At 41.0% G+C, this 14210-nt stretch overlaps 1 protein-coding gene across 4 annotated transcripts in view; it reads left to right on the top strand.

Moving 5' to 3' along the window:
* SOX6 (SRY-box transcription factor 6) overlaps positions 1-14210 on the top strand; it is a 789572-nt gene that overhangs the window by 608428 nt on the left and 166934 nt on the right. For all 4 annotated transcript variants that reach the window (XM_078681028.1, XM_078681029.1, XM_078681026.1 and 1 more), the window contains one exon: positions 1447-1526. In XM_078681028.1, coding sequence (XP_078537154.1) covers positions 1447-1526 — 80 coding nt within the window. The remainder of the gene's footprint in view (positions 1-1446; positions 1527-14210) is intronic.

The raw sequence follows: 14210 nt of genomic DNA, 5'->3' as shown, positions 1-14210 counted from the left end.
TGCTAGTAGTCCTCAACCAGTTCGTTTTTGGTCTCCCTACTAACATTTCTAACGCCAGCATTTTGATTCATTTGGGACAGTTATTTTGGGTAAAATTGATACCTCTATAGAGCACACTGAAGTGGGACCAGAAGCATATTTTGCCTCAGCTGTCAAAAGCCAACACTAAACTTTACACATGATTTTGTTACACATTTTGGGCCCAGATTTACACAATTGTTTCCTTCTACAGATGTCCTTATTAGAATATAAAGGGCATTTTTACAAGGCCTAAATTTAAAAAGCAGACGTGCACAAACAATGCCACTTATGTAAAATCAGAATCAGTGGCATGCTCAGGTGTGTGTTGGGCACAAAGGCAGGTACATACTTCATTCACATAGAGAGTAGCCTGCATCTGCGGTGTCGTAACCACATGATTGGTTCATGGGAAGGTGCAAATAAAGACCAGCACATATCAATATCCAGGAATGGTGTAAGCATTTCTGCACATAGCTTTATTTCTGTCACTTTGTTAAGGCTAGAGGAAAAGGTCAGTTACAGTTCAAGGGGAATGTCTTCCAAATACTATCCAGGGAGCTGTGCTCCCTTAGCAGATAACTGCTTGTCTGTGGGCCTGTGCATGTCCTGCTTGCTGACTGACCTTTCTCATGGCATCCAAAGTAGGGGGAGGCGGATGGCCGCCATTTCATGGTAGATTTCGCAATCTTTTTTGTGCGCGCACATGTAGCGTAATACGTCCCAAAGGTAGCAACTAGTTAGAATAGTAGGTTAGAAGTTATTCTAAAAGTCCACTAGTTCAGTACAAACTTGCATTGGGCTGCACCATTGTCTGCACATAGGTTAGTAGATCTTCCCTGGTCATTATGCATGTTGGACTAGGCCGCTAAGCACTCATGCTACCGGCTCCTTCCTCTCGATGCATGCAGGTCCCATGTGTGGATAGGGAACTGTGTGGCCGGAAACTCCAATTGGACATCAGTGGTGAGCTGCTTGCTGATTGGAAATGTGTCACACTACGCTTGTGAAGCGGGCCCACTGCTCTCTTGTAACTTCTTTCCTTTGGAAGAAGAGTTGGTTCTTGTTTCTTCTGAGAGTTTTTCAGGCTAGTTTCATAAGAAATGTGTTTCTCCTCATGTCTTGCAAAAAAGGGTAATGCTTCAATGGTTACAAAGTCAACATTTCTGAAACGTGCCTTTCAAATTTTAAATAAAATCATAAAAACACTGCATTCCTTGCTTGCCAGTTTGCCCATCAGCTATCTGTTCGCACAAAGCTCCCAGGTAGTGCTGCAAGTCTGTGCCCAGCTCAGCCTTTTGTTTTTGCAGATGTTTGGGCTTAGAGCGGTGTTGCGGAGCGCGGGAGAGGGGAGGACTGTGTTTTCACTTGTCGGCTGCTATTCTCAGCTCATTGTCTAAACCTGTATCACATTGTTCTCTTCGACAGGTGATAACTACCCCGTGCAGTTCATTCCATCAACAATGGCAGCTGCTGCCGCTTCTGGACTCAGCCCTTTACAGCTCCAGGTATGCGCGAGAACAAAAGTATGTGGGCCCTGAGCCAGCTCTGCAGTAGGAAGCTTCTCAGCAGATGTGTGTTAAATAATGCCTCGGTCTTAAGAAATGTTTTAAGTGACTCGCAGAAGGATTAACACCTTGTGAACCCATCCAAAGGCAACATGGCAGATATGCAGCCAAAGATGAGCTCTACCTCTTTCATAGCAAAGGCAGCGACCAAATAAAAGTGCTAGGTTATAGCAAGAGGCCTGGCATTAATTTATGCATAAGTGCGCAGGTCGGTGCATACCATTAGTGGCCCCTATGCACAGTTCCTTTTGTAATCCATAGACAATGTGAAGTCTTGTTTTTAGGTCCAATCATGTTTTTAACTTGCCCTAACTTAGTTTTACTGCCGGGCAGTGCTTTAAATGGGCCAGTATTTTGAGAGGGAGAGTACCGGCACTTCTCAAGAGAGAGGTGATACTTTTAATTGGCGAGCACCGGCACTTCCTAGAAACAAGCAGGTACTCTGGTACAGAGTACCTGCACTTCTGTTCTTCCATTTCAAGCACTGCTCCAGATGGAGATGGTAACCCGTGAATTCCCCTCTTAGTCTTGACTCTATTTATGGATAATTATCTACCTTCTCTGGGCTTGTGCACTGACAACTATTGCAGTAAAGACACACTCCTGGCGTTGGGGCGCTGTTAGATTTGGGTGATAGACTAAGTTGCTTCCTAGTAGGTTCCAGAATTTGACAATCAGTTTGAGAATATCACGCCTCATAGTCAAGTTGAATTGAAGCTTGCTATTTCCAATTTGAGAATTCTTTTAGCTGCAATTAATTGGCCCAAGGAATATGCAAACAAGATGAGGGCTCCTAATTAAAGTTAGTTGATGCTTGGGTTTTCAATCCCTAGTAAAGGCGGAGACCACTGCAGATAACATCAGGCTTTTCAGAGATTAGTTGACGCGTTCAGTGTCCATATCTGGTTGAATTTCATGTTTTGGGTGTGATGCAGCAGTGCAAGTGCAAATAGCATTAGGTCTTGTAGTATGGGTACTTGAAACTTATGGTTTCACTATTTGATCGCATGTGAGAAATAGGCTTCCTTTGAGTGAAACAATTGCCCCACAGTATGTGCCAGATTTCCGGTGAATCAAGCTGTGCCTGAGGGTCAAACAGGAGAAACAGTTTTGAAATATGCTCCAGTCAAGACTACTTGAAACCTTGATGGCCCAGTTGGCTCTCAAAGATATGTTTATTTTCTGCAATTTGTTGCCATAATTTGAGCATTGTGGTCCTACCATTTGTTTTATATTTTTCTTACATGTTTGTATGTGCCACATTGCAATCTTCAACACCTTGAAGTTTTTCCTCGGAGATAGATAACAGCTACTAAATAGAAACTATCACCTGCCGGCACATCAGAATGATTTGTCCATGTCCACCGCCTCACTGATCGATGAAGTGTAGGCTACAATAGATGTCAGGCTTAATAATAGCTCAGGGAGATTGTTTTGGTTTAGCCATGTTCATTGCCCTGCATGCCACTGCTTTAAAGGCAGCTATGCATGATTGTCTCACAAAAAGGAGGACTTTAGTATGCAGACTTCTAATGTAGAGACATCTTTCTTCAAACATGCCATTGTCTTAACTAAAATTACGTGATCCGCTACTTTTCTTGTACATAATGTTAGAAGGGTGCAGATAGAAATTGTTAGTCGAGGACCCATTGCCTATTTTTAATGACGTCACCCCTTCCAGACACATAAGAAATACATTGAAACATAACCAATAAAGGTGGGCTGCAGTTGCACCCAGGATAATTCAGGTACAAAGTCTAAATTAGAGTGGAATAGGGCAGGTCGTAAAGTTAGGTGCATGCTAAATTTTAACTAATAATCCAAATAACTCAATGTATATACCATAGAGAGTCTGAGTGTGCAGCATCTGAATTCTAATGACGCCAGATTGATTCGAAGTTTGAGACCCTGTGATTCTTCAAATATTATGTCCTACTCACTAAGCCATTATTAGCTGATGTCCGTTGATCTCCCTCTATGGAATAACTGGTTCATTGTTGTCTGACCTCTGTATCTATGGATGGACACCTTCCCTGTTTAATATTTTCTCGATCTGGAAATGACTCTCATGGCCAGTAGAACACAGTGGTTGTTATCCCTGGTGCACAGTTAAAGCAGGCTTATCTCACGTGCATGTGGATATGTTATGTTATGTTATATGGTTATATATAGCTCAGCTGTCCCAGCCAAGGGGTGTCCCGGCGCTGTCACTAACAAGAAGGGCAGGCTGCCCCAGCAGGAAGCACAACAAAACTCAACATAACAGTCGCCTGAGCTTACTTTAATAAGACAGGCCCTTGCAGCCCCTACAGTGCATGGGTCCCCAGTACTTCTGGGGGCTCCCATTCCGCCAAGGTCCAATTAATATATGTGATATATAGGCCTGCACCACATTTGCAGGAGACCCCCAACATTGTGCGTTACACAACTGGAAGACTTATACTCACAGCATCCTTACAGGATCCCCCATCCATCAAACTGTTTTTGTGGTCCCAAATTAGAAGGGTACGTGAGTCTAGGCGTTGAAAGGGGTCCCCTCACATCTCCCCATCAACCAGAAGTCTCATTTCTACTCAAGACTTAATTGGAAGTTACAAATATAAGTGGTTATTTCCTTGTATGATTCTCCTCTTTACACAGTTTAGCAGTTCCAATTGAGTTATATGTTTTCATCTGAAGAGCAAGACATACAGGATTGTGCTCTCTCTTAATTTTTTACATGTACTTACTGAGTTTTTGGTTACCTGTGACATACAAATCAGGTGCCTCCTAAAGTGTAGAGTAGTGATGGGGGAGGAAGGAAGAGTCTTACTTTGAAAAGAGAGAAGTTGGAGAGGATGGTAAAGCAAATACTATGGTGGCTTGTGACAAAGTAAAAGATATCGTCATCTTAGGGCCTGATTTGCAAAAAACTGTTTTTGGTTTTAATGAGTAAGCGTGGCTTACTCCTGAAATTCAGGAAAAAGCTACCCTAACATCAGGAGTAAATCACAAATTATCACAGAGAAATCTTTGAGCTGGTTGCTCTCTCGTGTACAAGTCTATTCTTCCTGTTCAACATTGCACAGAACTCACTGAATGCACTAAACGCTTAATTGATAACTTGCCATTCAATACGCTGGTACTGGCCCGTGGTCGTAACACCATTTCAGCGATGTATTGTCTCCATGTCACGACTACTGCTGCCTTTTACCATGCATTTACTAATATGTGTCAAGTTTCCAAGTTCCACGAGCAACTAACTAGTCCAGCTCTTTAAAAAGAAGAATTCTGAAACGTATAGCCCTTTTATACTGGGTTAAATAAGACTGCAAGTCCCAGAATTCTACGAAAATAACAGATTCTACGAATAGAACAGGATTGCTGGAACCAGTAACATATGGACCTAGAAAAAGTGGTACCTTTGTCCAGCAACATCCAGCTGCCAGTAATCATCGGCACTGTTTGGTATGTGGTCTCATGGCAACAGCCGTAAGCATTTAAATTTGGCAGAGTGGTAAAAATACTCGATAACCCAAATGCTGAACATATTTTACCTTTTCAAATCAGGGTTTGAATGTATGAAGAATAATGCTTTTTAGTTGGAGAACCAGGGTTTAATACCATATGGTGTTAGCCCCCATAGTGACATAACTGTTGTGCCTCAAATGGCGTCACGTGCCCAATGGGTCCTGTCCACTGAATAGGCGCTATAACCCACAAGAAACCCCAGGCCGGCCTTGCTGTGTGTTCACTTTGCACACGACTAGCCCATGTGGAATTGTATCTGAAACAAATACATTTTGGAACGGTGTCAACATCCACAATGCAGCAATTAAACTTCGAACTTGTGATAGCCTGAGATGTTCCCAAACAAAATGAAATCTTGAAAAGAAATGTGTCTTGTGACTTTTGCACCGCTGCAATATCGCTTGAGCAAGGCGTCCTTCGCAGTTTATCGCTTGCAGCACAATGACGCTTGGCAAGCCCTAACAATGTCTGCAGCTGGGATCCGAGAGCCGCGCGCGAGCTTTGTTATCCTTTTTAAAAAAAAACTAGAATGGAGACGACGAGCCCAAAGGAACGATCCTTTCCTCCTGCCTTCTTTTCTATTTTTGTAAATAAAGCATGGACCCTTTGTTCCTGCGGTCGGGGCAGATCCGGTGCCGGGCTGAAGCAATGCCCCGTCTGCTCTGGGACCCCATAGTAGCCGAGTGAAGGCCAGAGCGGGCTATTTTTAGTTAAACAGTCCAGCAGATGGAGGCCTACATAGGCATGTATCTGAATGTTGGGGGTGGGAGTGGGGGGGGGGCGGAGCCACTCGTTTTTAATAATCCCTTCCACCCTGGGAACAATCAGAAAACTGTAACTCGAAGGTCACCGCGTGTACGACCTTCAGAGAACAGGGGGCAGGAGATACAGTAAACATCATATTACATTTCTCTTTATTTAAGTTCTCTCACATATATTCATTTCAGGACGGAGCTGACATTTGCTTTCAGAGGCTATTTTCATGCGAGACCCTTAAGTAAGTCAAGAAAAATATGCAGGGAAAGGGCCAAAGCAACGCGGCATTCATGTAAATAGGGACTTTAAATAGCCAGGGATTACATGCGGCCATTTATGAAGAAATATTACTCCCTGAGATCAATCTCTAGTTGACTTGATTCCTTGCAAAATATGTTTGCGCGATGGTCCCTGCTAGCACTGTTTGGCTACTTTCAGATCAGGATCATCAACATCCAATTTTTATTGGATTCAATGTAGCTTGATTGCTGTGGCCGTGACCAAGGGCCGTATGAACCTTTTCCGGGAGCCCATTTTGCTAAGTGATGTACCTGCTGTCTGCTTTATTCCTTCCTGCATGCATCTCCTCGGCAAACACAGCACTTAAGTATCACACGGCTTAAGTATTTCTAATTAAAATATCTCCAAGTGTCAGCACATTGGTAATGTATTATTTTAATCCATTTATTTTGTTTATCAAACAGTGACACATGTTTAGATTGTGAAATATATGAGCCTTAAAAAATTGCTTTTATTGGACAAAATTAATTTCCACAATGCTGTCCCGGTAATGTGTTCACTCACCCAGCCAGTGATAGACAGAGCTGCCAGTCTTAATGTTTGTTAGACACACTTTAGCAGTTTTATCTGACATTAGATTCTGGGACTTAGTGATTGTAATTTTGAAATGCAATCCACTGGATTCGTGTTTTCGTCTGTGTTGCCTCTTTTCTTCCCGTCCATTTTACTTTCCTCCATGCAGATCTCTGGTTTCTGTCCACTTCAGTCCTAGCTTATGTGCCTTTCTTGCGTTTCCAATTTTACTTTATTTGCGTTTCCAGTTTTACTTTATTACTTTTCTTTTCCTTCTGCCTTGCATTTGCTTTCTTTTTCTCTCTTCTTTCTTTTACTCTTTCTTATTTATTTTTATTTGTTCCTCCTGTGTTTTACACATATTCATTTGTTTTACTTTTCTAGGTCCCTGTTTCATCTTGTTATTCTTTCTTGGTCACTATTCTCTCTTATTTACTTTTCTTCCTTTCTTTCTTTCCTTCTTCTTTTCTCAGTTTTTCTTTTATTCTCATCTTGTTATTCTTGGTCTCTCTCTCAATATGTTTGTGTTTGTCTGTGTGTGTATACAATCTCCTTATATATATACATATCTATTGCAAATTCTTTCTACTTGTGATTCATCTTTCCATTTTTCATTCTTTGTTTCCTTTTTACTTTCTTAATTACCTCCTTTATATTTCACTACTTGCACTTTCTGTGCTGATTTTCTCTCTCCTTATTCTTCCTACCCTTCCTTATCCAGCATTTTTCAGTCCTGCTGAATCTTACACAAACACATACACACACACATATATGAGAAACAGTAAGAGATTCAGTAAATCCAATCAAAATTAAAACAGCTAGTTACCTTTCAAACTTAGACAGTGCAATTTGTTTGTCAGCGAGCAGATGTTTGGGACAGCAAAGAAGAGTGAATGACTGTCAGCAGGGAATTCTACACGACAAGTAATTTCACTCAGCCTATTACTGACGGATTGCTCCCTCCCTCCTATTGCCAGAGAAAACAAACTTAATATTGTTACAGGCAGAGATTCTGTCTTCATTAGACTTGCTACCACGTTCTGTGTGAGGCATATTTTAACGGAATGCTGCTTCGTATCATACTTTGAATGGTGACCTAAATTAAAGATCTAGAAATAAATTGTAGGATGATTGAGTAAAATATGCTCTTGCTTTTTGCGTGATAGGCTTAGCTACTCATCATTCTGGGCAAATGGCTGACGTTGTTTCAAAACAAGTGCGCATTTAAAGACAATGTTAGGGGACAAAATATATTTTAAGTTCTGCATAGATCCCTGGCAGTTGCAATGTACTCGGCACATGTACTGGCAGTATTTTTTATACAGAAAATGACTCACAAGGTACAAATAAACTGAAAATAAACTGATTATCCAATACAAATTATAGGCATTATGCAATTGTGCGGCCACAGCAGATTTTGTATAATTATAGATTTGGCACATTTGACACATAATCTATCATCCACCGCATAATGTGAAGATTTTTAGCAACAAATGTTTGTTTCTAGCTCAAACGGTTCAAAAGTTACAAAAAAATGCAGTGACAAGTGTTGCAGCTCTCTGGAAGGCCCTTTGCAAAACTTAACGGGTCACCTTTCTGTTGCTTATTGCTATATTTGACGGTTATACTTATTATGTGCAACCCATGCCCAGACAGTGTTACCAAATTTAAAAGTGACTAAACAATGAAGTATTACTATCACAAAATGTACCTCATTATGCTGCATAATTTGCCTTTTCTAGCCACATAATTCCGGTGGCCCTGTTTATAGTTTGCCAACTATAGCCGAACGTTTAATGCGCCATCTGTAAAGCATATTCCCAATGATAAGCCCAATGTTTCTTAAACCTGCCTTGGACGCAGTCCCTTTCTCCATAAATGACCTAAGTCTAACAGTACAGAAACCTCTTTACTTCCATTTCCAACACAACTAATATGGGTCTGATTGTCTTTTATGGGTATAGCGTATCAGACTTGTGGACTTAACTTGGGTTGCAACTGGTAAGTTCAAAGCCCTGGCATGTCTGCTTGGAGAGCTTGGAGAAGCCAGAAGGTATATTTGACTTTCGAGGACTGAGGTTGAGGAAGTTCAAATAAGTCTATTAATTGGAGTCGTTTCTTTATTAGATATGCTAACTGGACCAAACTCTCAAGGTATTTCTAAGGTGTTCTGGATAGTCTGATTCTCTACCTACACATTTTCGTACCGAAATCGTGAAAGCAAAACATAAAGTATTTGTTTTAAAGTAACTAGTTAACCCCCTTGATAAGTATCCCTTTAATTATAGTTTAGCTTTGTATTACACTAGAATGTCCTTATACTTTTCATTTGTAGACTTTATTTCTGTAATTGTAATGCTGCTGCTGCTGATGCTGCTGCTCTCGTGTCATAATCAGTTCACTTAGTTACATTTTGCAACTCTTAGTTCCGAGGATAAATTGATGTTTCTGAGGCTCTTGGCAGTAAACTCAATTATCATTGGCACATTGTCCTATTATTTTACTTCATCTCCCCGCTAGGGCTTATCTGACACCCTCGCCAGATGCTAGTATTTTAAAATATCATACATCTCTCACTCATGATTGGATCTCAGAGCTTTCACTTTTAATTTGTTATTTATTTGTAGAGTTTTGACCCGAAGGCATCAGAGCGCTTCACAGTGTCAACAAAGTAGTAACTGTGCGGTTCACATATTACATATTAGTGACGACATACAGGCAAAATGGCAGTACGTATGCGAAACAATATGAATGTATTAGGATCAGTAGCTGATACATTTTAGAGGTAGAAATAGCTTGTAAATATAGATATTGCCACAGCATTGCATAGTAACTGTACATATTGGTGTAGACTACAGACATGTTGGCAGGATGTAAACAAAAGATGCAAGGCATCTTTTTGAGGTGGAGACAGCTTGTAAGTATAGATATTGTTTTTAACTGTGCATAGTATCAGTACCTATTAGGCTAGGCATAAAAACAGAATAACAGTACATAAGGGAAATATATGAAGGTATTAGGATCAGTGGCTGATGAATTTTTGAGGTAGATACATACAGCTCTAAAAAGTGCGTACTGGACTTTGATTGAATGCGCTAAGTCCTACAGGCTCTTGAAGTACGATTTCCACCAGCGTAGCCAGCCATAGCTCTGCCACAATGAAATATGATGGTCGGTCTAGATCTAAATAGAGTTGGTGGGCTGTCAGTATGGGGGACAGGGTGCTCCAACATGTTTGCAGTGGAGTACCTCACCTGTCAAACTCTAAATGAGTGCCAAAGCTTGCAACCATTGTATGCATGTTTGTATGTTCCAGGATATGCTATTGAAGAATTAATACACATGTTCATTTTCTCCGAATATTGCACTTCCACATTCCTTCTCTGTATTGACAAGATCTAGGGAAAGGATAAACGCTTTCTGATCAGAGGGCTCAAGACTATTTTCTGTGTTTTTTCTCTGTTGGATTTCCTACTATCAACGGTGGAGCAACTGCTGTGGCACTTAAATTGTGAGCCGCATGAACCCGCCCCTCAGCTCTTCATTAACCTTGCATGAAGATTTGATGGTAACCCTCTCGGTGGGTTTCTTGCAGGAAAATTGCAAATTGGAGGAGTTAATAGCAGGAATATGTAACCATGACTGTTCCTCCTCACTTGCCTCCCATTCCTCAGCTCATATCATTAGGATGTTTGCTCGTTCTGCCGTTATCCGTCCAGCTGTGTAGCTGGAGGATAACAATAGGCTCATGTGCGCTTCCTTTGTACTTGATGGGAGGCTAACTTAATATAACTGTACTGCTTCTTACTGGGAGGCAAGGACGCCACACTGGGTGGCAGTTAATCCCAATTTTACAATCTCAAAGTGAAGTCGTATAGCATTGCTTTTCGTGAGCAACTGTATGCTCATAAAAATCTTGTGAAGGCCAAAAAAGGGCTCACATTTCTGGCCTCACTCTGCTTTTTGATAGATGAGGATTGATGCGAGCACATCTTGGCAGGTAGCATGGAGTTAGTGAGCATCTCTGAAATTTGATGACATCGGCAGCTAATGAGTGTGCATTCTTACAATGCCATTACAGCCTTCCCGCCTACCTTGGTGGTTAACCTGACTTCTGCCGTCGCTACTCACAGCTTTCCCAAACCCAACAACCTGTGTATTTTATATTCAAGGCTGCAAGCAATAATAGCATTTGAAATGTGACGAATATTCCATAGTGTAATAGTAATGTCTTATTTAGAGTACTTCGAAATGGTGAAACAGTTGTATCAAGCACCCAAAATAACATGCTTCTAAGGTTCTCTCTATCAACTGTTTTAGTAAATACCCCCAAATGTCTACCTCATATCTTTTGTGTTGAGAGGCAACATGCTCTATTTTTACTTTGTGCTGAACTTTTTAAATCCCCCAGTCTAGAGAAAACATGCTCTGGAGAATATATAACATGTTATCTCTAGGTGTACACTGAGAGAGTGCCTACCCAGTTACTTTTTATATGAACCGTCATTGTTAGGCCTGCTGGTCAAGACGCAAGCTTCTCCCACAGTGTTGCTTTGAAAGCGTTGTGTGTCACTGTCAGGTGTCCTGATTTCAGATTTGGGGGCCCTACAGTGACTGGTTGTCTCTTAACTTTCCCCTCAAAAACCTTAAAATTGAATCCGTAGTATGCAAACATACCATTATAGATGACTTGAACAGGGTCTTTATGAGTGACAATAAAGTCTGTCATTTAATCAATGGCGGGTAATGTGTCACAAAGGAACAACACCTTAACTAGTCATTTTGCATTGAAAAACAGAAGTATCACCATATTAACAAAACAAGGGTCAAGAGTGGGCCCATGATGAAGTGACAAAAAAGTCATTTTTCATGGTGTGTTTTCGTAGGGCTGATCAGACTGCCAGGCATCTTGTTATGGGGTTGATGGTCTTATGACAATAGTCAGACATAAGTGCTAAGAAGAAATGCCATAAGGCTACAATGTATTCAGTGGAAATCAGAAGGTTACAACTCTCCATTGTCCTGCAATCTTTTGTGCAGAATATTATCAGGGATGCTCTGCCCTGGCAATCGGCTTCTTACCTCTCATTGGCTGTAAGCTAAAATGAAATCAGATTTGATAGCGCAAACCACGAGTGATATGCCCAAGTATATGTTATAAAATATGCGATCCCACTGAATTTCTTCACAAATTTATATGATTTCATTCCGGCGTCCCATCACCCACCTACTACTTTATCTGAAGTCACTTCCTGTGCACACCAGGCCCCAGGCACAAGTGCCTCCTCACAGAATGTGCATAGACCTTCGTATTCATACATGATAGCATCCTTTTATTGAAGTTTACATTTAAAGTTGCCTTATAAGTTTCCAGTGAATAGTGTAAAGAATATCTATATCTCTTCCAAGCACTAAATTCTGCATCAAAGTACCGCTTAATCGCATCTGATGTAACAGATGCACATGGAAGCCAACACTTTTTAAAGATTAGACATAGCATCAGCTAGAAAACCCCCAAAAGAGGGTGACAGCCATCCCCTCAGCTGTTCTCAATGGCATTGCTAATTAGATTGTTCTGTGCAGCCAAATCCTTGTTTCATCAGTTTCAATGCTGTCAGCACATTATATATGAACAAACGTTCCTGAGCACCTGTGCTCCCTCCTATTAATTACATGAGAGCCGGATCACAAACGCATTTTCCGCGCTCTGCCGTTGCCTCCGCCGTACTGTTGGCCACTCAGCGGCGTTCTCAGCAGTGACTATTGTTTCATCCTATTCATTAATTCATATCATATTCATTTAGGAAGATGTGCTGCTCTTGAGAGAAACAAAGCCTTTGACGAGATGGGAGACTTAATGACGGTGGAGGAGCTGGCTTGAGCGCGACATGGTTCACCGTTCAGAGCCTAATGACTACATTAATTGATAGCATCCAGGTCTGTGGGCTGAGGAAGAGCTTTAGTGCAGTGCTGTGAGCTCCCCAGCCATTGCCGCCGACTCAGTATATTCAGCAGGTTGCATGCCAGCGGATGAAACAGATGTTCAACCATACTGGAAGTGAGCGGCGTTCTGCATCAAGACCTGGAGAGTCCTCCTGACATCTGGATGCTGCCGGGGCGAGAAGGCTGCATTGGGCCGGGAGGCTGCAGCAGCCTTGTGGCAGTGAGCATAGGGTCCTGACTGCTCTTTAGGAGATTAGTGCGGCGAAGCAACCCTAATGCTGAATTATCGCTCGGTTGCTTTCTTCCAAGGAATCCTGGGACAGGGTCTAGTCAAGGAGGAGAATTTTACAATAAAGTCATGTTCAAAGAGACAAGTTAAATTGTTGCAGCATTCCAATAATTTCTTTCAAAATAATTTAATGCTGCTTTGCTTGAAGGGACAAAGGCCTGAAAAATGGGATAAAAAAGAAAATAAGAAGACCACATTCCATTGACTATAACAGGGTGGAAAACTGGAGAATCTGGCTCATGGGTGAGATGAAACAAAATTGCACATAAAAGGCAGACATTCAAAGAGAATAGGGGAGAAAAAAACAAATGTATCTATGTTTTCATGATTTGCCTCATTTTTTAATATGATATAGATAATAGGAAAAGTAGTTTCGAAAAAAACGAGTTCATTTTAGTAAGCATTATACAAGCATCCATAAATGACTTTACCACAAAGAACAAATGTTGATCGTTCCCAGTCAACTCAAAATAACGACACCAATAAAGGAAAGGCATTATCTGAGCAAATAGAAACCTTCTGCTACATAATGTATCAAAATGTACGAGATTTGAGGAACATACTTTACAACCACGAGATGTTTTGACCATGTTACATTGACAATTTAAATTTTTTGAGTCAAAGTTGAATTCATGGGAAATCTGTTCATTAAAAAAAAGTGCAGTAACAATGGTCGAATTAGTCAGAAATGTCATCAGTTTTATAGTGCAGGTGATACGTTTTAAAGATGCAAACTCACTTGAAGGCATTTGGAATTATTGTTGATGGCTTGTGAAAGGATATAAGAACTAGACAAAAAAGTATGGAAGTGGTACAGGAAGATTTGAAGAAGTACATGAGTTAATAATTGATACTAGGAAGGTTTGAAGAGATGAAGCAGTGATTCAAAGTGACAGAGAGACTTCAGAAGGTTTTGCAGGGCACCGAATGCAGTGGAAGAGATTTGAAGTAATAGAATGATTTGGAATTAGTAGTTTGGGTTTGGAAGATGTGTTGCAATTCTGAAACCTAACAGTGGAGTTGGAAATGATAGAGTGAGTTCAGATGCAAGGGTGGAATTTAGGAGAGATGCAGGTGATGCTGATGGTGTCGGAGATGGAAGTGCAGGTGGATATTCAGAAGTTGGAAAACCTTAGATATTGTAGTGTATGTTTTAGAAGTGATGAAAAACACTGATGTTTGCAATGGTTCCATGTAGTACACTGCACTCTACGACTCTCTTGCAGGATCGAATACCTTGCTATGTGGCATGCAAGACGTCCAGGATTTTTACAATTATGTTCCCTGAATTGAGAGGAGATAATGACAACAAC

Source organism: Lissotriton helveticus, chromosome 3_1, assembly GCF_964261635.1.
Source record: "Lissotriton helveticus chromosome 3_1, aLisHel1.1, whole genome shotgun sequence".
Classification (NCBI taxonomy): Eukaryota; Metazoa; Chordata; class Amphibia; order Caudata; family Salamandridae; genus Lissotriton; species Lissotriton helveticus.
The sequence above is the reverse complement of the archived record's forward strand: the minus strand, read 5'-3'. Positions and strand labels throughout refer to the sequence as shown.